This window comes from Erythrolamprus reginae, chromosome 6, assembly GCF_031021105.1.
Source record: "Erythrolamprus reginae isolate rEryReg1 chromosome 6, rEryReg1.hap1, whole genome shotgun sequence".
Classification (NCBI taxonomy): domain Eukaryota; kingdom Metazoa; phylum Chordata; class Lepidosauria; order Squamata; family Dipsadidae; genus Erythrolamprus; species Erythrolamprus reginae.
This window is the reverse complement of record NC_091955.1, coordinates 69228371-69254005: the sequence shown is the minus strand read 5'-3', so window position 1 is coordinate 69254005 and position 25635 is coordinate 69228371. Positions and strand designations below refer to the sequence as shown.

At 39.5% G+C, this 25635-nt stretch overlaps 1 protein-coding gene across 2 annotated transcripts in view; it reads left to right on the top strand.

Moving 5' to 3' along the window:
* Positions 1 to 6128: 6128 nt before the first annotated feature.
* CSF2RB (colony stimulating factor 2 receptor subunit beta) overlaps positions 6129 to 25635 on the top strand; it is a 52217-nt gene continuing 32710 nt past the window's right edge. Inside the window, exons 1-4 of one of the 2 annotated variants that reach the window (XM_070756189.1) lie at positions 6129 to 6289; positions 8157 to 8253; positions 14441 to 14567; positions 24269 to 24432. In XM_070756189.1, the coding sequence (XP_070612290.1) occupies positions 8157 to 8253; positions 14441 to 14567; positions 24269 to 24432 (388 nt within the window). In that variant the 5' untranslated portion in view covers positions 6129 to 6289. Of the gene's footprint in view, positions 6290 to 7006; positions 7072 to 8156; positions 8254 to 14440; positions 14568 to 24268; positions 24433 to 25635 lie in introns of those variants that run through there. The other variant, XM_070756190.1, reaches the window with a different exon arrangement.

The following is a 25635-nucleotide window of genomic DNA, read 5'->3' as shown; positions in this document are numbered from 1 at the left end:
TCCCATACCAAGCTAGAATGCCGTGTGTCAGGACAATCTCAATGGTGCTGCGATAGTAGGACAACAGTAGATGCTGAGATAAATTTACAGATTGATAACAGTTGATAGAATTGAATTTTCTATATATGAAAGATGGAATCTGTCAACAGCTCCTTACATAAGTCAAATGATAATGACCCACAATTTAATTTAAAATGATGTCTTAATTTGGGAATCTTAAATATGGTGCCCATGAATCCATCTTTGTCATCTCCCCAACCACATTCTTTGTCAGAACTGTTCAATCATTTATATCATTTAAAATAAATGAATGAAAAGCTGGAAAGCTAAGATTCAATGTTGCTCTCCCCAACGGCTAATGTGTATGTTTGGAGTGTTTGTTTTCCCTATGGATTTGGGTTTCTCTGTCAACACTTTGCCTTTTGTGAAACGTGTATTTTGATGTATTTTGTGGGAAAGAAAATGCGGTTTGGCATTTAGAGTCCATATTCTACCTCTGGCTTTTGGTCTCCAGAAATAAATTTCAGAGGGGGCTTTTAGGCCACCTAGCCAAATCCCCTACTTAGGACTGGTATGCAAATTAAGGCGTTCAAAACATCTGACTGTGCTATTCTTCTTGGACACATTTGGCCCAAAGGCAACAGTGCAAAATGACAAGATTACCGCATGTGTCTCATGGCCTTTGTTGAGTTAGGGCCATCAACAAGAGTGTGAGCTGATGAATTTTTAAATTTTGAAAATAACACAGATAATTACACTAATGCCAGATGGATCTTGCAAGATAATTAGCTGGGAGGTCATAAGTATTTTGTTGCCTTAAAGCAGGGGTGTCAAACTCACATCATCATGTCATTATCACATGGTGTATCAGGACTTTTCTTAGCAATAACAATAGCAACAGAGTTGGAAGAGACCTTGGAGGTCTTCTAGTCCAACCCCTTGCTTAGACAGGAAACCCTACAGTCCTTCGGGACCAATGGTTGTCCAACATCTCCTTAAAAACTTCTAGTTTTGGAGCATTCACAACTTCTGGAGGCAAGCTGTTCCACCGATTAATTGTTCTAGCTGTCAGGAAATTTCTCCTTAGTTCTAAGTTACTCCTCTCCTTGTTCAGCTTCCACCCATTGCTTCTTGTTCTACCCTCAGGTGCTTTGGAGAATAGTTTGACTCCCTCTTCTTTGTGGCAATCCCTGAGATATTGGAACACTGCTATCATGTCTCCCCTGATCCTTCTTTTCATTATACCATTCTCAAAGACTCTTCTCATCCTGCTTACAATCTCTTTGAACTGTTGCCTTCTGGCAGAAGACACGGAACAACTAGAACTCGGACCACACGTTTCCTGAATAGTTTTTATCCCAGAGCTATACTCGCACTTAACAACGAACTAAAGGGTCAACATCAGTGAACTGTTGGGCAATATTACTCGGTTTGTCATATAGATGGTTGAGTGGTTCGGGGTGGGGAATTTGTAGTGGGTGGGACATTTTATTCTATTTTTTATTCTATTTTTTATTCTATTTTTAAATTTTATGTATGGTGGAACTGGTCTCTGGGTGTCACACGACTTTCGTTGCCAATGACAATTTGTTGTTTTGACAATGACAATATTATTATTATTATTATTATTATTATTATTATTATTATTATTATTATTATTATTATTAAACTAGCCATGCCCAGTTCTTGCAACCATTCTTCATATGTTTTAGCTTCATTCCCTAATCATCTTTGTCACTCTTCTCTGCACTTTTTCTAGAGTCTCAACATCCTTTTTGCATCGTGGCGACCAAAACTGAATGCAGTATTCCAAGTGTGGCCTTACCAAGGCCTTATAAAGTGGTGTTAACACTGTTGGCTCATATTTAAATGGTTGTCCACTAGGACTCCAAGATCCCTCTCACAGTTACTACTGTTGAGCAATGTACCACATATACTGTACCTGTGCATTTTGTTTTTCTTGCCTAAATGTAAAACCTTACTTTTTTCACCATTGAATTTCATTTTGTTAGATAGCACTCATTGTTCAAGTTTGTCTTCTCTTTCCTAAACTGGGGTAGGCGTGGCCAGAACATGAAGCACCCAGCCAATGGGCTGTGAGTTTGAGACCCCTGCCTTAAAGTATTTTTCAAGTGACCTTGATATGGCAAACATGAATGATGTTGCAAGATCTGCTGTTACTAATTGTTTAAAATACATAACGGAAATTGGGGATATCCTTATGACCCACAGTTCGTTGGGAAAAAAATGGGCTGTTTATAAAGATGTACAATTTTAGACACATTACAATCGTTCCCAGCCATTCACAAGCCAGTAATGGAACAGAAACAATAGTTCAAACTATGAAGTGAATTCTAGCATTACAAGCTTTGTTAAGTGATAAGCTTAGAATCCTATTTCTAACCTTTTTTTATTTCTTTTTATTTTTTATTAATCAGATTTCTATGCCGCCCTTCTCCTGGGACTCAGGATGGCTCACAACAAAGAACACAATACATTAAGAAATCTAATGTTTAAATATTTAAAAGTACTAATAACCCATTACTAAAAACATAAAAATCTAATTTACATTAATTCTAAAAAACCCTACACATTTAAAAAACAGACATCCACATTAACAACAACAACAACAATAACAGAGTTGGAAGGGACCTTGAAGGTCTTCTAGTCCAACCCTCCTTAGGCAGGAAACCCTACACTACTTCAGACAGATAGTTATTCAATATCTTCCAGTGTTGGGGCATTCACAATTTCTGGAGGCAAGCTGTTCCACTGATTAAGTGTTCTGACTGTCAGGAAATTTCACCTTACTTCTAAATTACTTCTCTCCTTGTTTTGTTTTCACCCATTGCTTCTTCATTACCTCGAGGTTCGACTACTGCAACGCTCTCTACATGGGGCTACCTTTGAAAATTGTTCGGAAACTTCAGATCGTGCAGAATGCGGCTGCGAGAGCTATCGTGGGGCTTCCTAGATTCGCCCATGTTTCTCCAACACTCCCTGGCCTGCACTGGCTGCCGATCAGTTTCCGGTCTCAATTCAAAGTGTTGGTAATGACCTTTAAAGCTCTACATGGCATTGGACCAGAATACCTTTGGAACCGCCTTCTACCGCACGAATCCCAGCGGCCGATAAGGTCCCACAGAGTTGGCCTTCTCCGGGTCCCATCGACTAAACAATGTCGTTTGGTGGGCCCCAGGGGAAGAGCCTTCTCTGTGGTGGCCCCGGCCCTCTGGAATCAACTCCCCCCAGAGATTAGAAATGCCCCCACCCTCCTTGTCTTTCGCAAATTACTTAAGACCCACCTGTATCGCCAGGCATGGGGGAACTGAGACACCTCCCTCAGACTTTTACATTTTATGTATGATAGGTGTGTGTTGTATGGTTTTTAAATGACGGGTTTGTTTGTTTTTTAATATTAGATTTGTTTCCATTATAACATTATTATTATTATTATTATTATTATTATTATTATTATTATTATTGTTGTTGTTGTTGTGAGCCGCCCCGAGTCTTCGGAGAGGGGTGGCATACAAATCTAATAAATTATTATTATTATTATTATTATTATTATTATTATTATTATTATTAATTCATGGGCCAGGGATACATACATATACTGAATAAAGGTGAAAAAGGTCTATGCATCAGATGCAAAAGCAGCCTACAAATCCCACTTTTCAAAGTATTCTTTGTTAAATGCACAGTCTTAACCAGCAACTGTGTAGGAATTTCAATTCAACATTAAGAAAGCAGAAGACATTTACAGTTAGCACAGAAGCAAGGTTAAACAAGGTAAGCTTGGCAACAGATGGAAATATTGTACTACTAAGAGATAATTTTAGCAATCTAACCACACCATCAGTTTTGACCACCTCATCTTTAGGCATAAAGCCTACAACTTCCAGATGCAGCCCAGTTTGAAAGTTTGTATGAAACTAATTGATGCAGATAAAAATACCACTGCTTATTTTGGCACAATGATCTTCAAATTTATTAGATGTGATTGCCAGCCTATTCATCACCTCAGAGTCAGGATACTGAAAACATGCATGCACTTTACTGGGTTACATAAAGCAGTGTTTCCCAACCTTGGCAACTTGAAGATATTTGGACTTCAACTCCCAGAATTCCCCAGCCAGCATTCACGGGGTGGAGATGTATAACTGGGTATCATCAGCATATTGATAATACCCCACCCCATGCCCCTGGATGATCTCGCCCAGCGGTTTCATGTAGATATTAAATAGCATGGGGGAGAGGCCCAACCCCTGAGACACCAAACAAGGGAGAAGCCTAGAGGTCGACCTCTGACCCCCCACTAATACCGATTGCAACCGACCGGAGAGCTAGGAGGAGAACCACTGCAGAACAGTGCCTCCCATTCCCAACTCCTCCAGCCGGTGCAGAAGGATACCATGGACGATGGTATCGAAAGTCGCTGAGAAGTCAAGAAGCACCAGGACAGAGGATAAACCTTTGTCCCAGGCCTGCCAGAGATCATCCATCAGCATGACCAAAGCAGTTTCTGTGCTATTGCCGGGCCTGAATCCTGACTGCTGATAATCAATAAAATGTTAGACTGTGCTAAACTAAGTAAATTAACGTACGAGTTACAGGATAAACAAAATAAGAACTACTACAGAGTGTGGGAGAAACTGTATAACAGGATAGGAAAAAAAACAAGAAAAGGAATTAGTATTAAGGAAATATAACGTAAAAAAAACAGAATTGTAAAATATTAATTATTATGTATATAGATAAGTATACATGTTTAATGTTGTTTGTATGTTTGTTGATATAAAATAATAATATATTTTTTTTAAAAGAAGCACCAGGACAGAGGATAAACCTTCGTCCCAGGCCTGCCAGAGATCATCCATCAGCATGACCAAAGCAGTTTCCATGCTGTTGCCGGGCCTGAATCCTGACTGCTGAGGGCCTAGATAATTGGCTTTTTCCAAGAACCGCTGGAGCTGGAGCGACACCACATTCTCGACATAAAGATTGGAGACTGGACGATAGTTGTTGAGAATGGCTGGGTCCAGGGAAGATTTCTTGAGGAAGGGGTGCACAAATGCCTCCTTGTAGTGAGCTGGAAAGGACCCCCTCCTCAGAGAAGCATTGACAATCTCCTGGACCCAGCTCCGTGTCACCTCTCTGCTGGCTGAAACCAGCCAAGAGGGACACGAATCCAGTAAACAGGTGATGGAACTCACAGCTCCAATGGCCTTGTCCACTTCATCAGGTGTCACCAGGTCAAACTCCTCCCAGGCAGATGGGGCCCCAGTCACCTTTACTGACTCGTTGTCAGCTGACACTGCTAAGGTCTGTCTGGATCAGAGTGATTTTATCAGCGAAAAATATATTAAAATCCTCGGCACTGCTCTGCAAGGGCTCCCCAAGTCCCCCCTGGTTAAGAAGGGAGCAAGTCACCCTAAACAGAGCAGCCAGGTGAGATTCCGCTGATGCAATCAAGGCAGCATGGTATGCACATCTTGCTGCCTTGAGCGCCACTTTGTAAGTCTTAATATGAGGTCTTACAAGTGTTCGATCGGACTCAGATTTACTTTTCCTCTACTTCTTCTCTAGACGTCTCTTCTGGCGTTTCAACTCCCGGAGTTCCTCGGTGAACCAAGGAGCTCTCCAGGGTCTAGTGCCACAGAGAGGTCGCAATGGCGCAATCCGGACAAGAGCCTCCATCGCAGCCTTGTTCCAGGTCACGGCAAGAGACTCTGCTGAACTGTGAACGAGTGAATCTGGTAAAACCCCAAGCGCCCTCTGAAAGCCCTCTGGGTCCATTAGGCATCTGGGGCAGAACCACTAATCAGTTCTGCCTCCCTGTGGAAAAACTAACTTCCTGTATTTTTTGAAGTCTTGTGGGATTGCATTACTAGTTTTCCAAGGCTCTAATGGTTTGGACACCCTAATGTAGATTGTTCGAAGAAATACAATGCTTTCTTTAAAATGTTATGCAATTATTGTAAATATGAAACATTTAGTTTCTCTTCCGTAAGCAAAAGAGATGTTGAAAGACTACTTTGAGAAAAGGAAACTACCAGAAAAGAAAAACAGAAAGGAACAAATGAAATTTCAACAGAAACTGATCAACATGCAAACTGTATGGTTAAACCATCCACATTTCATTCATCTTTGGAAGATTATATTTGAAGATTCCTGAAGTTATAAAACATTTTAATTGTGGTGGTGGTAACATGGAGTTAAAAGCTTAATCCTTCGTTACTAATTGAAACTATCAGCAAAAGGAAGAGAAAAATTAAAGGATAAGGTGAGTCATTATTATTTGTTACCATATATTGTTATATTTTAAAAAGGGTTTTCAAACAATTTTTCTCTCTCAGAGAAAATATCAATACATACAGACTGCTTTTATTGCTGTTTTGTGAATGTTTTCATAAATGTTTTTGAGTTTATTCCTAGCAACTGCTTGGATACGTTTTGCAGAATTACAGAAGTGGTTTGCTATTGCTGGCTTCCTACTGCTGAGAATGAATGAATGACTGGTCCAAGGTCACCCAGTTGGCTATATATTTAAGTTGGAACTACAACTTATGATCTCCTTGGGCTTCTCTGAAATGGTATAAGGTTTTCTGCTTGAGCAGGGGGTTGAACTAAAAAAAAAAACCAAGATCCCTTCCAATTCTGCTATTCTGCGAGGTGAATAAAAAGATCAAATCCAATCTAATCATTTAGCTGGCTGTGTGACCAATCTAATAATTTAAAATTTATTCACTGCCCATCTCCAGTGAATTCTGGTCAGCATTCAAAAGTAAAAGAGATATTTTTTTAAAAGAAATCAAATCAAAAGACTTGATTATTCTTTATTATTTGGTCTAATAACAAAATCCACAAAGCAAGAGTCATTAGACAAATAAATATTAATCCCACTGGTGGCGAAGTGAACACAAGTGTGTTCCTTATTCAGATTTGACAGCTAATGGAGGTTGAGAGACAGCATCAAGGAATCAGGGCCTTTGGTGTCATGTCTAACTGGCCTGATCTGGAAGTCTAAGATACGTGTCTGGAGAATTTCTCTGGGGAAGAGATGTGGTAAGTCTACTGCTTCTGCCTCTTCTATCTTTTCTCACTTCTCTCTATAAAAGATGACACTGGTCTATGATATAAAGAGAAACCAGAACAGTTCTCTCTGATGGTAGATAATTAACATTAGAATTGTGATTCTGCTTTTCATCTGTGACGATCTGGTTGGAGGTTTTAAGGCTAACTCTCTTTGAAGAAGTTGAAGAGAACTTGGGAGTCCATAGACGTTTTATTTTTATTTTATTTGTTTCTTTTAATGAATGGCTCTAATAGCAAACTTTCTTGGCAAACAGGTACCTCAATCTCCCAGTCTTGGTGATTTTGTGGCAAAAAAAAAAAGAGTAATTTGTTAAGAAGCAGCAAGGAAATGTGGGCAAGTGAAATGAAAAAAGAATAATTTGGGAATTAATCAAGTGGAGCATTAATAATTAATAACCTCGGTATGCCCATGTTTCGCCATCACTCCGCAATCTGCATTGGCTACCGATCAATTTCCGGTCACAATTCAAAGTGTTGGTTATGACCTTTAAAGCCCTTCATGGCACTGGACCAGAATATCTCCGAGACCGCCTTCTGCCACACGAATCCCAGCGACCGATTAGGTCCCACAGAGTGGGCCTTCTCCGGGTCCCGTCAACTAAACAATGTCGGTTGGCGGGCCCCAGGGGAAGAGCCTTCTCTGTGGCGGCCCCGACTCTCTGGAACCAACTCCCCCCAGAGATTAGAACGGCCCCTACTCTCCCTGCCTTCCGTAAACTCCTTAAAACCCACCTTTGCCGTCAGGCATGGGGGAACTGAAACACCTCCCCCGGGCATGTACAATTTATGCATGGTATGTTTGTGTGTGTGCTTGTTAGTAAATGGGGTTCTTTTTAAACTTTTTAAAATATTTTAAATTTATTTGGATTTGTTACGATTTGTTATATTTTGCTGTGAGCCGCCCCGAGTCCGCGGAGAGGGGCGGCATACAAATCTAAATAATAAATAAATAAATAAATAAATAAATAAATAAATTGCACTGAAAGTTTTAATCTCATATTCATCAGGAGAAAGAGCAGTACCTTGTTCAAAACAAAATTCTATCTTGTCCACAGATGAATTCTTCAGCCAACAGAGAGTATTTGATGAATATGAAGCTCTATAGCATTGCTCTGATTTTAAGCCTCACTGTTGCCATCATTGAAGCTCGAGGTAGGTTTTCCATTCATACATTTTACTTTTCACTTCCATCTTGGCTCGTTCTCATCTTTCTTTTCTTGATGAAGAATCGGGAGGCTCGATAGTACAGGAATTTTGGCAAAAAGTGCAAGAGGACATTAATAGAATGCTAAACATACAATGGACAATCCCTAAGGAAATGGCAGTACTAGTTAAAAGCAATGCGATGGGAGAATTTAGAGAAATAAAACAAGCAGCAATAGAAAGCGCTCAGGCGGTAATAGTTTTGGGTTGGAAGGATGCGACAAAATGGACAATGCAAAATTGGTATAGGTACATGGTGGACCATATTCAATTTGAAATTATGGATAAAAGGATAACTTGGAATAATGAAACTGAATTGAGACAACTGACAGGATGGTGGGACAAGGTAAGACAATATATGATGAGTAGAAGACCAAGCTACAAGACCAAGCTACAAGAAATAAACTGGAATCACTCTATAATATGTAAATAGATATATTGCTCTTGGGTCAAAGTGGATTATATAAGAAATACCCCTGATTTGGTGGTGGGGTATGTGTATGTGTCGGGGTGATGGGCACATTTCACTATGCACTGTTTTATGTTGTGTGATTATTAAACCTGTTAAAATTTAATAAAAATATTTAAAAAAAAAGAATTGTGAGGCTCTTAGATTAATAGTCAGTTGCAAGCCTCTCCATTATCAGTGAAAAGACTGTACCCTTATCTGTTAATGGGAAAGCCTTTAGTGGGGGAAAAACCCAAAGCCATTATGTACAAGGGGTAAATTGATGCTAAATACAGTATAATTCAGTCATTGGAATTCTTACAATTCCATTCTTCTTAATAAATCTTGGCATATATATTTTTTTTAAAAAACCTGCCGATCGAGTTCGGCGGGCTGTTTAAATCTGCCGATCGACTTCCTCAGAAACCCGTGAACCAGCGAAGATCCTCGAATGATTTTTCTCATTAATATTTCTTGAAAACCCGCGATGAAGTGAAGCCGCAGTAGGTGAAGCGCGGTATAGCGAGGGACTACTGTAGTTCCAGTCAGATTTGAATAAGATTATAATGTTCTTTTTCCTTAAACGGCACTCCTGGAATTGACAACTATTGCTTAGTGAGGAGATTTGGAAAAGAATGGAAAGAGGATAGATTAAACTATCAAAAGAGGAAAACATAAGTTGGTTGACATCTTATCTCATAAATGACTGTTTAGCCCAGTTAGAAAGAAACTATAGACAAAAGTGGGAGATTTCTTTTATAATTTACTATATTCTTATCTATCTTAATCTAATATTAAAGATACCCTACTGAAATCTGTGTAATTCTTGCTTCCCTGATCTTGCCCAGCTGCATGGGCCTTGACACTAGGATTGACACAATAGATAACTTTAGTTGGGATCTGAATAGAAACATAGAAGACTGACGGCAGAAAAAGACCTCATGGTCCATCTAGTCTGCCCTTATACTATTTCCTGTATTTTATCTTACAATGGATATATGTTTATCCCAGGCATGTTTAAATTCAGTTACTGTGGATTTACCAACCACGTCTGCTGGAAGTTTGTTCCAAGGATCTACTACTCTTTCAGTAAAATAATATTTTCTCACGTTGCTTTTGATCTTTCCCCCAATTAACTTCAGATTGTGTCCCCTTGTTCTTGTGTTCACTTTCCTATTAAAAATACTTCCCTCCTGGACCTTATTTAACCCTTTAATATATTTAAATGTTTCGATCATGTCCCCCTTTTCCTTCTGTCCTCCAGACTATACAGATTGAGTTCATTAAGTCTTTCCTGATAAGTTTTATGCTTAAGACCTTCTACCATTCTTGTAGCCCGTCTTTGGACCCGTTCAATTTTGTCAATATCTTTTTGTAGGTGAGGTCTCCAGAACTGAACACAGTATTCCAAATGTGGTCTCACCAGCACTCTATATAGCGGGATCATAATCTCCCTCTTCCTGCTTGTTATACCTCTAGCTATGCAGCCAAGTATCCTACTTGCTTTCCCTACCGCCTGACTGCACTGTTTACCCATTTTGAGACTGTCAGAAATCACTACCCCTAAATCCTTGTCTTCTGACATTTTTGCTAACACGAATAATAGGAATAATGTGCGGCCTATACCGTAAATATAATATTCTTCTGGACCAAATGCAAAGGATCGAGCTCCTGCTTTAGTGGGTAGTTGTAAATGGTGGTTGTATGGGTCAGAGATCGGCACAGATAATCATGTCTTTGTGGGATACTGTAGGGTTTCTTTCCCTCCACCAAGCACCAATCTTCAACATTAACATTAGAACAACATTAGAATGTCATCTGGAAGTTCAAGGGATGGTACCATTAGTATATGGATGATATTTACACATTTGTCCTTGGAAATTGCCAGAATTTAATTTGTCAAAACAGGCTAAATAGGATAGCATTGGTGAAATGGTGTGCTTTGTCAATTCCAGTGCTGTCTCTTGACAAGGAACCTCTGCCCTTTAAGAAGCTAGACTGTAACTTGACATTTCTTTTAAATTTGTGGCAACTATTGGATGGGCAGGTAGACTCTCACAAGCATCTTTTTCTAGCTTTGAATGACTTTCCCGCTGCATCCCTACTTGGAGCAAGAGAGACAACTCACTCCATTGCAATTACTCGTATAGACTACTGCAAGATTCACTACATAGGGCTGCCTTTGAAAACCATCCAGGACATTAAATTAAGGCAGAATTTGATGGCCGATTTGTTAGCTGGCACTCCTCACTATGAGCATATTACATCAGCATTATGAGCTCTGTATTGGATGTCAATTGGTTTCTGGATATAATTCAATATGTAATTCAATAAAGCTTACAAAGTTTTGGCACCTGGATACTTCCAGGGCTGTCTTTTTTGGTCAGAATCAAACTGATGTAATCTTTGCTGAGTATTAGTTCTCTACCTCTGGGAAGTAATGGATAAAACTGCAGTAATGTGTTCAGAAAACATAATTTTTCAGTAGGAGCATCTGTGGTTTTGAACAGTGTCCCAATAGAGACTTGAATTGCCTTTGCTGTTATATTTTTTGGAAATTATTGAAATGAACCTCTTGCAAAGGATGTACAGAAATTTAGATGCTCCTGCCTGTGTTCAGCCATTGGAACTTATATTGGGCCACTGTATTATATTACATGGTTATTTTGATTCTTAAAGATTCTTTTAATGCATATATTCTGGGTGTTTTAGCTGTATAACATGGATGTTTTAGTTATATTATTATTAAAGGCCAGGGGTCAGCAATCAACGGCTCTGGAGCCGCATGTGGCTCTTTTGTCTCTCTGCTGTGGCTCTCTGTCACTCAAAATATACATCATAATGTGTGATACCCACTGGCACACAATTTATTTAGCTTTTTGGCCCCTCAATAGACCAACCATGGAAAGAAAAAAAATAAGTTTCAGAAGAAAACACAATGTTTAATTCAAGAACATATGCTAGTAGCGTCTTGGGATGCGGCCGCTCAGGAAATAGGCACAGGAAGGGTTTTGTGGCTCCCTGTGTTTTCTTTTGTGTGGGAAATGGGTCCAAATGGCTCTTTGAGTAATTAAGATTGCCGACCCCTGTTATAGGCGAATGTTAATAATTCAGAATCTGTCTAGATTACAGTAGTATTCAAATACGATAAGTAAAAATGTATTTATTTAATTGGATTTATGTTCAGTAGGGTATCTTTAATACTAGATTAAGATAGATAAGAATACAGTACTGCAAATTATAAAAAAACCACATGCCTTATTTGTATGGAAATAAAAAGAATGAATCAAGTTCTCAGCTTCAGGGAACAAAATATTTTTGACTAGCCTTACCTTTGTGGTTTTCTCCCAGCAGGGCTCCTACCCAAAATATTGTATAAGGTACAGGGACACCCTCTTCTCCAAAGGGCTGTTTTGTCATTTGCACTACCTGTGAGAAGTTGTTTACTGTAACATTTATGCCTACAGTAATGGACAATCTGTCCAATTTGTGTCCCTTCTTTTGGTACATCTATGTTAACTTGTCATGACCAGTTACTTGCACAGTTCACATTATTTAGATTCAAACATCACACTGAAATAAGGGTGTATCCATAAATAGACATTGGCTTTCAATTTTTGCAGAAGGAAGCTCATATCATTTGAAAGATGCAGACTTTACCTCCCTATTGCATTTGCCAAAAAATTATGGCTACAGAAAAATTATATTTTTTTCAAGTTTATTTAAACTTTTATTATTAAAAAAAGGTCAAATCGTTGTTCTTACAGATCTAATACTGTTTCTGTTATCACATTATCATTACATAATGACAAATGAAATTAAAGGAGTAAGAAATAAAGAAACTAAAGAGATATGGGGAAAATGGTATAGATGGATCCGCAATAAAAAACAAAATTGGCAGGTGTAAATGCAAAAGACTTGGAAATATTAACATTCTGTTTTATATTGATATAATGATTTGTATTTGGTTTGCTCATGACACAATGAAAGGAATTGTAATAATGATTTTTACTTCACTGGTGGCTTTTGTTGTTGTTGTCAAACGAAGTATTTGTGTATATTCAGAGCTGGAGGGAAGGTTTGCATTCTAGGTATCTTTTATCAGTTCAGATGTCTTCAAACTTGACAACTTTATTAACTTGGACAGGGGTCCCCAAATTTGACAACGTGTGAACTTCAACTGTTAGAATTCACCAGCCAGCTATACTGGCTGAAGAATTCTGGGAGTTGAACTCCACAAGTCTTAAAGCTGTCAAGTTTAAAGACCTCTGAGTTAGGAGATAGGTGTCCTTACCAGTTCATATAGAGCCCTTGGTCAACAACTGGAAAATATTAATCAGAAGAGGGATGAATTGGATTCTAAAAGTGAATGCGGCACAAGCACTTAGCTCATCCTCTAAGGTTCTGCTCCACATACTCTCTCATGCTTAAATATGGGCAGGGACAGCTAGGAGCAAGCCTTTTCAGTGATGCCCGTCCATCTCCTTCTGTGGTGTACATGTTTATTTTCCTCAAGTCTTTTGATACATTCAACTTATTCTTCTTATCAGTCTTTAAGGTTATGCTACCCTGGGGTCTTTCTAATTATTTTTTCTTTCTGTTTCATTTGCATTTTAAAGGGCAATTTTAGGGAAAACCTTTGTAGGATGGTATAAAATTAAACAAAATTCCTGTATATGTGTTTGTGCATATCTAGTTGAGCCTGCTAAATTAATAAAAGCTTTCTGTCTTTCTCAAACGGGTGCACTGGTAAGAAAACAGGCAATTTGTATTCCTTAATAGTGCTTAATTACCCAAGTATTTAGATTCCTAAGAGGTCAGTAAGGGGCGAGTACAAGTGCACTAGAGTGCCTTCCGTCCCCTGTCCTATTATTATTATTATTATTATTATTATTATTATTATTATTATTATTAATTAGATTTGTATGCCGCCCCTCTCCGAAGACTATTGCTCTCCTATATCTCCTATACCTTTCTTCTATTCCTATATCTCTTCTTCTATTCTTTCATTGATATGTTCTATTACTATATCTTCTTTTCTATTCTTTCTTAGATATATTTTACTATGAGTATCTCCTCTATGACCTTCATCATGTATTTTACTATGTGTGTATATATATATACCCCCTAAAACCCTCATTGTGTATTTGACAAAATAAATAAATAAGTTGGCCTTCTCTGGGTCCCGACGACTAAACAATGTTGTTTGGCGGGACCCAGGAGAAGAGCCTTCTCTGTGGCGGCCCCGACCCTCTGGAACCAGCTCCCCCCGGAGATTAGAACTGCCCCCACCCTCCTTGCCTTTTGTAAAGTTCTTAAGACCCATCTCTGCCATCAGGCATGGGGGAACTGAGACATCTCCCCCAGGCCTATACAGTTTATACATGGTATGTTTGTGTGTATGTTTGCTTTTAATAATGGGGTTTTTAGTGTTTTTTAAATTATTAGATTTGTTCTTACATTGTCTTTGTTATTGTTGTGAGCCGCCCCGAGTCTACAGAGAGGGGCGGCATACAAATCTAAATAATAATAATAATAATAATAATAATAATAATAATAATAATAATAATAATAATAAATAAATAACATTTAAAAAAACATATTTTATTCCCATTTCTTGTCATTGCTGCTTTTTTGCTCTTGATAAGCAAAACCTGAGACAGTGCTTTTATTCTCTTTGTCTTTTAGAGAGCTGGCTAAAGAAATCCTTGAGCTGTACCAATGACTATGAATCATACATGAACTGCACCTGGTCTGAACCTCGGGAAGGAAATGCCTTGGTCAAGATGAACCTTTTTCACAAGCACAACTATTCGTGAGTGGCTGAGCATTGATTGATCTACAGGAATTCGGGTGCATGAAATAGAAAAAGTTGAGCAAAAGAGGACTTCTAGAGGGGTGTAATGCTAAGAAGCAGGCGCTCATGGAATAGATGCAGCTCGCAAAAGTGCACGCTAGGACTGTATCTCCCCTGGTGCTTCACATGTTCTTGACGTTCAAATGTCATTCTTATTTCAAGGAAATAATTCATTCAAGTAAATAATTAACAATAAAAAAATTAAACCTTCTGTACTTTGAGAGAGAGAGAGGGAGAAAAAAAATGCTAAGAGAAGCGCCACTTAAACATAAATTATATATTTTTAAAAGAAATGTGCCTTTTCAGATAGCATCAAGAGGGAATAGATTTATGAGTGAATGCTTACAAAATGACCACTGGGTCAACTTGGCTTTCTGAAAGTTATTTTTCCCCAGAAAAAAGATGAAAGAACTTCCCTAGGAAAGTTTCTCTTAGTAGTCTTCCTGTAGGGTTTAATTGATGCATAAGAAGACATCAGGCTGCCAGTGAAAGAATTAAAAAAGGAAAGATGGGGCATATTCACACCGTTATCTTTGGAAACTGCTGAAATTTTCTTCTCCCCAAACAAGAAACCTCAATATAATTCCTTTTTAAATATGCTGAATGAGAAACATGAAGGAAGGAGGAGGAGGAGGGAAAAAAAGAAGGAGGAGGAGGGGGGGGGAGAAAAAGGAGGAGGAGGAAGGAGGGGGAGAAGGAGAAAAAATTTGGCACAAAATTATGCAGAAGTGTCATAAGTACAAATATGGTGGACTGATTTATCTATTCTAGTCCCCCTTCATCTCAATATTAGACAATATACAGTGGAACCCCGACATAAGAGCTGCTCTACTTAAGAGCAACTCGAGATAAGAGCTGGGAGGGGAGAGATATTTTTGTTCTACTTACAAGCCCAAATTCGAGATACAAGCGCCAAGGAGCTGTCTCCTGAAGCCAAACGCTAACTTCCGCGTTCGGCTTCAGGAGACAGCTGCGAAGCGGCACGCGTGTTTTAAAAGGTTGCAGCCGGCCTGGGGGGCTTGGGGGGGTGCTTGCAGCTTTCTTTCTTGCTCTTTTTCTTTCTCTCTTTTACCTTCCCTTCCTCTATTTCTTCTTTTCTTTCTCCTTCCCACCTTCTTCCCTCCCTCCCTCCCTTCACTCATTCCTCTCTTACTCTCCCCTTTCATAAGTTTCCTTGCTTCCTTCCTCTGTTCCTGTCCCTTCCCCCTTTCTTTCTTTCTTTCTTTCTTTCTTTCTTTCTTGCTCTTTTTCTTTCTCTCTTTTACCTTCCCTTCCTCTATTTCTTCTTTTCTTTCTCCTTCCCACCTTCTTCCCTCCCTCCCTCCCTCCCTTCACTCATTCCTCTCTTACTCTCCCCTTTCATAAGTTTCCTTGCTTCCTTCCTCTGTTCCTGTCCCTTCCCTCTTTCCTTCCTTCCTTCCCACCCTCCGTCCATTCATTCACCCATTCCTCTCTTGATCGCTTAAAGCCGGTCCCTGGTGCAAAAAGGGTTGGGGACCTCTGTCCTACAGGATTGGGTGGCAGAGAAGTTGAACATATGTAAATTTAAAAGTTTAAGAAAGTTTACAAGTTAAGTGAAAGAAACTTCATTATTCATTTATATGTACATGTACATTTCTTCATTAAAAACATGTCTTTCTGCATAATTTAGACTAACTTTGTGAGTTTTTTGAGGGCTGGAACCAATTAAAATTATTTACATTAATTCCTATGGGGAAAAGTCGTTCGAGATAAGAGCTGCTCGACTTAAGAGCCCAGGTCCGGAACGAATTAAACTCGTATCTCGAGGTACCACTGTATACTTTTTTTGCCTTCATTGGTGACCTCTCTCCTGCCTTGACTATAATATTGGCAAATTATCTGTGCTATTTTTTTAGACTCATACAAGAAATTTCAAAAAAAGGATTGTTGGATTTGCTTAGTTTAGTTTTTCTCCCTCTGAACATCACCAGTTACTCATACAATATCTACCACCCAATTGCCTTTACCTGGGATGTGGTGGAGGCGAAGTAGGTGAATTTTCAGGGAAGGTTAAACAAAGGGGTTTAAGCCATGTGTTTAAATTTGTTCCAGTTTTGCGTGGTGCATTCAAAAGGAGTCCAAATAAAACCTGATACAACTTCTGGATTAGCTCTGTTAAATTAATTTTGAAAAGCAGCCCAAATAATAACTGATGGGCCCGGTGTGATTTTTTTAAATTTCTCTGGAGTGTTGTAAAGGGTCACAGAGTATTGTAAAGCCTGGTGGATCAGTATATAGCTCTAAGTGTTATTGCTATGGCTATTGCAATGGTGAGGAAAATATGTCATATTGAATCCATAGCAAATTCAGTGTTGGGGTAAGAGGAGAAAGATTGCAAGTAATCCTTGACTTACAACAGTTCTTTTAGTCACCATGGTCAAAGCAGGGATGGGTTCAGGGATGGGCTGCTAACTAGAACGGCAGGAATGCCATTCTGTTGACAGATATGGAGCGTGTAGCCTTGCTCCATTGCCAGGTGGCGTGCACGCGCCGTGCACATGCAACTGGCACGATTCCGGTAAAAATTACCAGGCTTTTTGCTTCCACGCAAGTGCGAGAGCAAAGAAATTGCCAATTTTTGCCCAAATCTTGCTGTCACAAGGACGTCTGCATGAGATTTCGGCTGCTGTGCATGCGCGGCAGCCGAATCTCACTGCAGCGCCTAGAGCGGCAGCTGGAACCACCAGCAACAGCGGCCTACCCAAGTTCTGGCTGCATGTCCTGCTCTCTGCTCTCTGCTCTCCTGTGGCGCAGGCATCCCTCACCGCATGCAGGAGAGCACAGAGCACAGGGTCTGGAGCTTGGGGCTGCCCTACCTGCTCCCCGCACCACAGCTCATCGACCTTCAGGAGATCAAGAGCAAGGTAAGGGCCGTGGCGCAGTGGAGGGGTGAGCAGACAGAGGTTCTGCTCACGGTGGTGCCAGGGGCCGGCGCAGCGGGGGCGGCATGGCAGGGGAAGTGTGGCATGGGCAGCACAACGGGGTGGTGTGGCATGGGCGTGGGTTCATAGCACGGTGGGGGCTCGCGGTGCAGCAGAGGGACATGGCACAGTGGAGGGTAGGCCGCTTGTGGTGGTGCTGGGGGAGCAGGGGGTCACGGCATGTTGGAGGGTCGTGGCGATGGAGCAGTTGCTCACCGCAGAATGGGCAGGTCACTTGTGGTTATGTCGAGGGGCACTGGGGGCTTGTGGCACAGCTGGGGTTTGTGGCATGATGGAGGGGTGAGCCGACAGAGCAGCTGCTCACCCCTCCTATGTGCCACCAATCTCTGCTGTGCCAAGAGCTCTGCAAAATGGTACAATTCAGGGCGACTAAAGGCTTCAAGGGCTGGGAGTCACTTGAAGGGGAACACCATGAGGTAAAAAGATGGTTGGGGCAAAAAAAAAAAGAGTTTTTGGGGAAATGCTTGTGCTGCAGAGAAAAAGCGATAGTTGGAAAATGTTTATGCTGCAGTAAGATGAAAGTGAAGAAAGCTCTAAGGCTGATTTCAGACAAAGTGCTTCTTTCTCATTGCTCTCCCCTGAATGGGTAATCTATATTGGGAGACATCTTTGAACTAAGTAGTGCTATTGATTTTGAGGAAGCTGATGGTAGGGAGTACTTCTCCCATCTCTCCAATAGCTACCGAAAAGAAGTTTAATAATAATAATAATAATAATAATAATAATAATAATAATAATAATAATAATAACAACAATAATAACAAAAACAAAAACAACAACAACAACAACAATAATAATATGACTCTGGCATAAGCCCGTGAAAGTGGTCCCAGTGGTACTTGGCACGCTGGTCACAGTGCCAAAGGATCTCAGCGGACATTTGAAAACCATTGGAATTGACAAAATCTCCATCTGTCAATTGCAAAAGGCCACTTTACTGGGATCGGCAAACATATGTCGCCGCTACATTACGCAGTCCTAGGTGCTTGGGAAGCACCCGACTGGTGATGAAATACGAAATCCAGCATAGTGATCTCGTTTGCTGTGTTGTACTGACATAATAATAATAATAATAATAATAATAATAATAATAATAATAATAATAATAATATTTATTAGATTTGTATGACATGAGATCCAGGCTTGCTGAAATAGGCCAGAGTTCACGAATCCAGCTTTTTCTTTCTCTTAATAGTTAGTCAAATGTCTCTGGGGCAGAGTTGAGTTCCTACTGGTTCAGACCGGTTCTAAAGAACCATTAGTAACTTGGTGGCTTGGGTCACTGGAACTGACATCGACATAGGCCTGCCACGCCCCCAAGCCAGTTCTCTCAGCAGTACCACAGCTGGTGCCATCTTGGTTTTTATGCTTCTGCACATGTGCAGAAGCTTTTTTTAGTACTGTGCATGTACACTGTGTGCGATACACACCCATCCATGCAGCGCATTTCTGAGTAGTAGAATCTAGAACCCACCCCTGCTCTGGGGTGTTTACAATAAGGAAAGATATATATAGCTGTCCCCCAAGATTAAGAGCCCTTGATGAAACTTTCTGTCACAAATTTATCTAAAACCATTTCAAAGCCATTTCTGGCTATCATCTCATTGTGTGATAATGAATTCCATAATTTTATGTATGTGCTGCATAAATAAGCATTTTTCCCCTTATTTATTCTAAATCTCTTTACTGGTAAATTCTAGTCATCCCTATTCTCTTCCTCTAAATCATGCATCATTTAATAGAGCTCAATAATTCTCCAGCCTAGTCATTTTCCCCCTAAATTAATGAGTCGCAAATGTTTGAACCATTTTTTCCTTTAAAAAATTATTTATTATTATTTTTCTTTAAAATACAAATAGAAATAAAGGCAATGGGAAAAATGGAAAGGGGGGGGAGAGGAAGAGTGAAGAAAGTTAAGAAAGAAAAAGAAAAGAAGGAAACAAAAAACAATGACTTCCAATTTCTTTTGGTGCATTAAGATACATAATACAGATAACAGATTAACAGAGTTGGAAGGGAACTTGTAGGTCATCTAGTCCAATCCCCTGCTCAAGCAGGAGACCCTACACCAGGGGTCCTCAAACTTGGCACCTTTAAGACTTGTGGACTTCAACTCCCAGAATTCTCCAGCCAGAATTCTGGGAGTTGAAGTCCACAAGTCTTAAAGTTGCCAAGTTTGAGGACCCCTGCCCTACCATTTCTGACAAATGGCAGTCCAATGTCTTCTTGGAAGTCTCAAGTGATGAAGCTCAAACAATTTCCAAAGGCAAGCTGTTCCATTGGTTGATTGTTTTCACTCTCAGAAAGTTCCTCATTCTAGGTTTAATCTCTCATTGATCAGCTTCCATCCATTATTCCTTGTCTGTCCTTCAGGTTCTTTAGAAAATAGCTTGACACCCTCCTCTCTGTGGCAGTCCCCCCAAATTTTGGAACACTGCTATCTTGTCTCCCTTGGATACATTTATACAGTTATAACATCACATTTTAACTTATCTAAAATAGTAAGCACTAGCCATTTCTATAAACATGACCTACTTAGCTGTCAAAACCCAAAATCAAAGTTTCATTTCCCCCCCCTCTTTTCTCTTTCAAGTCCTGAAGCAAGTGGAAACAAAACTGTTTACATTCTTATCTTGTCCCTAATGAATGTGAAGAGAAATAAAAGGCTGTGACCCCAATTGAACAAGGAAGAGATAATGTCTGAATGCTACACAACAGTGAAAAATGTTTAAAGTTGGGTGGTGGTGGTAAAACTAATGGTTGTATTGAAAAATGTGCCAAATAGATAGATTGTGGTCCAATCAAAGCATTTCCCTAAACTGAAATGTTGTGTTTAGTTCTTTCTGCATGATTAGAAATCTTGTTTTATTTATTTATTTTTATTTATTTCATTTGTCATACAAATATAGTATTGTATTGTAGTATGTTTAACATAATATAAGTATAAAGTAGAGATAGAAAAGATAAAAACACAATAGGACAGGAACAGTAGGCACAAAGGTACACTTATGCACGCCCCTTACAGACCTCTTAGAAAAGGGGAGAGGTCTATTGTAGATAATGTAAGGTTGAAGATTTTGGGGTTGGGGGAAGAAACAACAGAGTCCGGTAGTGAATTCCAGGCGTTGACCACTCTATTGCTGAAATCGTATTTTCTGCAGTCTAGTTTGGAGCGATTTACATATAGTTTGTATCTATTGCATGCTCTTGTGTTGTTGTTGTTAAAGGTGAAGTAGTCGCCAACAGGGAGTACATTGTGATGTATGATTTTCATGTATGATGTTCATCTAGATCTCTCGCCATCATGGGTGTAAAACTTGATTGTGTTAATGGTCAGATTGTGATGTGTCGTGCTTTTTTTTTTTTTTTTGCCCTTATGGAGCTGGACTGGGCATGGCCCGCGGGCCTCCATTTTGACAGGCCTGCTGTACATGATTGGAAAATCATTGTCAACAGTTGCTTAATTCAAATTCAGTTAAACATGTGTGGGTTTTCCAATGAATATGTACGTGGGATCATGAGAGTGCATGTCATCATGCTCCCTTCACCACATATTATTTATAGTTTGAGGAAATACAAGTTGAAGTTCCCTATTGTGGAGATGAAAAAACATAATTCATTAGCAATGGAGAAGTGGATGCCATCTGCCCTTTTGTTCTCTTTCAGAAAATGAAGAAGTGGAGTTTCAACTATTGTCTCCTGCCTCTGTTACTCTGAAAGAAAAACTCTTTTTCAATCCACCCAGGAAGGGGGAGAGAAAGCAGGGTGACAAAGAGGAGTGGGTGGTTATTTCATATTTCATATATGAAAGTCAGGAGTATCTATGACAATTTTCCTAGAAGTTGGTAAAAACTAAACTGTAAGGGATTAATTGTTCCACAACTGGCATTGTTTTCTTGTATAATCAACAAAGCAGTGGAAGTGATGTGCCAGTGCCTGGAGGCTGTTGAGGTCTGGATGGGTGTCAATAGACTCAAATTCAACCCAGATAAGATGGAGTGGCTGTGGGTTCTGCCTCCCAAGGACAATTCCATCTGTCCATCCATAACCCGGGGGGGAAATTATTGACCCCCTCAGAGAGGGTACGCAACTTGGGCGTCGTCCTCGATCCACAGCTCACATTAGAGAACCATCTTCCAGGGGTGGCGAGGGGGACGTTTGCCCAGGTTCGCCTGGTGCACCAGTTGCAACCCTATCTGGATTGGGACTCACTGCTCACAGTCACGCATGCCCTCATCACCTCAAGATTCAACTACTGTAATGCTCTCTACATGGGGCTACCTTTGAAAAGTGTTCGGAAACTTCAGATCGTGCAGAATGCAGCTGCGAGAGCAATCATGGGCTTCCCAAGGTATGCCCATGTTACACCAACACTCCGCAGTCTGCATTGGTTGCCGATCAATTTCCGGTCACAATTCAAAGTGTTGGTTATGACCTATAAAGCCCTTCATGGCATCGGACCAGAATATCTCCAGGATCGCCTTTTGCCGCACGAAACCCAGCGACCGATTAGGTCCCACAGGTTTGGTCTTCTCCAGGTCCCGTCGACTAAACAACGTCGTTTTGCGGGTCCCAGGGGAAGAGCCTTCTCTGTGGCGGCCCCGACTCTCTGGAACCAACTCCCCCCTGAGATTAGAACTCCCCCCACCCTCCTGGCCTTTCGTAAACTCCTTAAAACCCACCTCTACCATCAGGCATGGGGGAACTGAGATAACTTCCCCAGGCCTATATTGTTTATGGATGGTGTGTTGTGTGCATGTTTTTTAAATTAAATTTTTAAATTTTAATTATTAGATTTGTATTGTACTTCCCCCCCCCCTATTACTGTTGTGAGCCGCCCTGAGTCTACGGAGAGGGGCGGCATACAAATTTAATTAATTAATTAATTAATTAAAAAAATAATTAATTAAAAAAATAATTAATTAAAAAAATAAAAATAAATTGTTTACTTTATTATTACCTGTCTTTTCCTGAAAATAAGACCCAGACTTATTTTCTTTTGGGTTCCAAAATAAACACCAGGGGTTATTTTGGGGGGTGTCTTATTTTTCCCTCATGTATGGACGGAAAATTCCTTTTGTTTCCTTGTAGTGGGGCAGGAGGTCGCGTAGTATGCCATTGCTGCCAAAGTGAGGTGGGGATGGAACCGCCTCATATTTATTTATTTACTTATTTATTTGTTTGTTTATTTATTTATTTATTTATTTCTTCTTTGTCCAATATACAATACATATGGAAGAGAATAGGCATTAAGTAATATATATAACGATAGAAAGTAAAAAGAAGAGTAGATGAGAGGGAGAGAATATATATGATACAAGAGATAAGGAGAGAATATATATGATATATGAGTTAAGGAAAGACAATTGGACAGGGGACGATAGGCACATCAGTGCACTTATATACGCCTCTTACTGGCCTCTTGGGAACCTGGAGAAGTCAATCGTGCTAAGCACTGGCTTATCTCAGGGCCCCTATAGTCAGGCCACCCACACTCCAACACTTGCTTCATCTTGTGGTGGTGGCTCCAACAGCCCCATTCAGCAGGACTCCATGTGGCCACCAGCATACTTCTTTTGCTTGCTTGCAGTCACAAAGGAGCAGGAGACCGAGCGACAACCCGATGCTAAAGGCATGAAGCTGTTGATGGGGCATGGATAGCCTGGCTGCAGGGGCCCCGACATCAGGTGGTGCAGGGTACTTTGGGTGCCTCCACCCCCTACTCACCTCCCCTAATGTCAGTGGTACCATGAGCAAACAGACAGAATGGGTGCCAACCTGCCTTCCAATGAGGACCTGTATACTGTATACTGCACGAGTCAAAAAGAGGATGGGGAAAATATTTACTGACCCCTCACATCCTGGACACAAACTGTTTCAACTCCTACCCCCAAAACGTCGCTACAGAGCACTGCACACCAAGACAACTAGACACAAGAACAGTTTTTTCCCGAACGCCATCACTCTACTAAACAAATAATTCCCTCAACACTATCAGACTTTCTACTAAATCTGCAGTTCTATTCTACTAGTTTTTCTCATCATTCCTATCACCCATTTCTTCCCATGTTGACTGTATGACTGTAACTTGTTGCTTATATCCTAAGATTTTTATTAATATTGCTTCTTTATTGCTTATTTGACCCCTATGACAATCATTAAGTGTTGTACCACATGATTCTTGAGAAATGTATATTTTATTTTATGTACGCTGAGAGCATATGCACTAAGACAAATTCCTTGTGTGTCCAATCACACCTGGCCAATAAAATTCTATTCTATTCTATTCTATTCTATTCTATTCTAGCCAGCTGTACAGGTGCTTAAGTAGGGCTTATTTTGAGTAGGGCTAAAGATTAGGCACATGCGTAAAAACATGCTAGGGCTTATTTTCAGGATAGATCTTATTTTTTGGAAACAGGGGTATATTGCTTATTCCGTGGTCTGAACCCCAATCATTTTATACTGCCTGGCTTGATGGAATAATTTTGGAGAATTTGAAAGCATGCATATTTCGTTATTATTTATTTATTTATTATTTATTTTTATTTTTTACTTAGATTTGTATGCCGCCCCTCTCCGAAGACTCGGGGCGGCTTTAACTTTGTTAGTGTAATCAAGGTATTAACTTAATTTTTGAATTATTCATATTGTTAATGTAAAAAAACCATTGCTTTTTCCCCTGTGATTTAACAGAAACCTCACAAAGATGATCTGCAATGGCCAAAATGTAGACAATGAGATACATTGGCACTGTAGGAGGAATGAAACCATTTTCAATTATCTACTAATTAATACGTTCATTTTCAAACCTGATCGGAAGTTGGAAATCCAACTGAATGTTGACCTCTTCAAGAACAGTATGTATCTGCATATTCATGTGAATATATTCTGCATCCACTTTCCTCTAATCAAGTAGAGAACATCTGACCCAGTGTTCTGCCTCAAGTAATTTGAAGCAATTATAAAAGAGGACTATCCTATATAATTTGAATGTATTAATTAAAAGGTTAATTGTATGTATAGATGAAAGAATACTTAGAAATTAATATGATAATGTGTGGGTTTTTTTATTAAATAAGTGAATATTAATTAATTAAAAATATGACAGTAATAGAATGTAATAGTTTAAAAATAATATAAACACAGAGCTTTTTTGCAATATTACTAATATTAAAGTATTATCCTTTTATATAGTATTATTAGTTTAAGTATTTTATATTGTATAGACAAGGAAATTAATTAAAGTTATATAAACTATAACCTATAAACAACAGAATTAAATTTAATGAGAATAAAATGTGTGAGTGATATATCTCTGAATTGATCTGATTATAGTTAGGCATTTTTTTAATGTATTAGTTAGACTTCTATGATAAGCGGAGCAATGGTAGCTCCTTGAATGTTTAATGTTGTTTGTCTTTGTATGTCTAATGAATATATATATATATATATATATATATATATATATATATATATATATATATATATTAAAAAAGAGGACTATCCTGAACAAATGCTGAAAAGGTAGCTTTTGTGACCACCTTGAAGTGCGGCAATGTCAGAATGATCACCAACTAAAACATCACACTCAAGGGACATTTCCTTGCTAGCTTAGTTGTTAGGGAGCATGGTGAAAAAAAATATCACAAATAGAATCCAAATCTTATATTCCAAGAATTAGGTACAAATAGTCCGCGACTTATGACCACAATTGAGCCCAAAATTTCTGTTGCTAAGTGAGACATTTCTTAAGTGAGTTTTGTCTCATTTTACGATCTTTCTTGCCACAGTTGTTAAGTGAATAACTAGAATTGACAAGTTAATAACACAGTTAATGGTTGTAAGCGTGAAAAATAGTCATAACTTTTTTCAGTGGCGTTGTAACTTCAAACGGTCACTAAATGAATTGTTGAAAATAGAGTAGACACTTAAAATTGGTGCTCTATCCAAAAGATGAATTGTAGATCAAACCTTCTCCACTCGCTTCTCTTGGTGTTGTGCAATATACTGTTTGGAAATTCCTCGCTAGGTGTTGTGGTTAGCTCCGGCCCAGCTCCTGC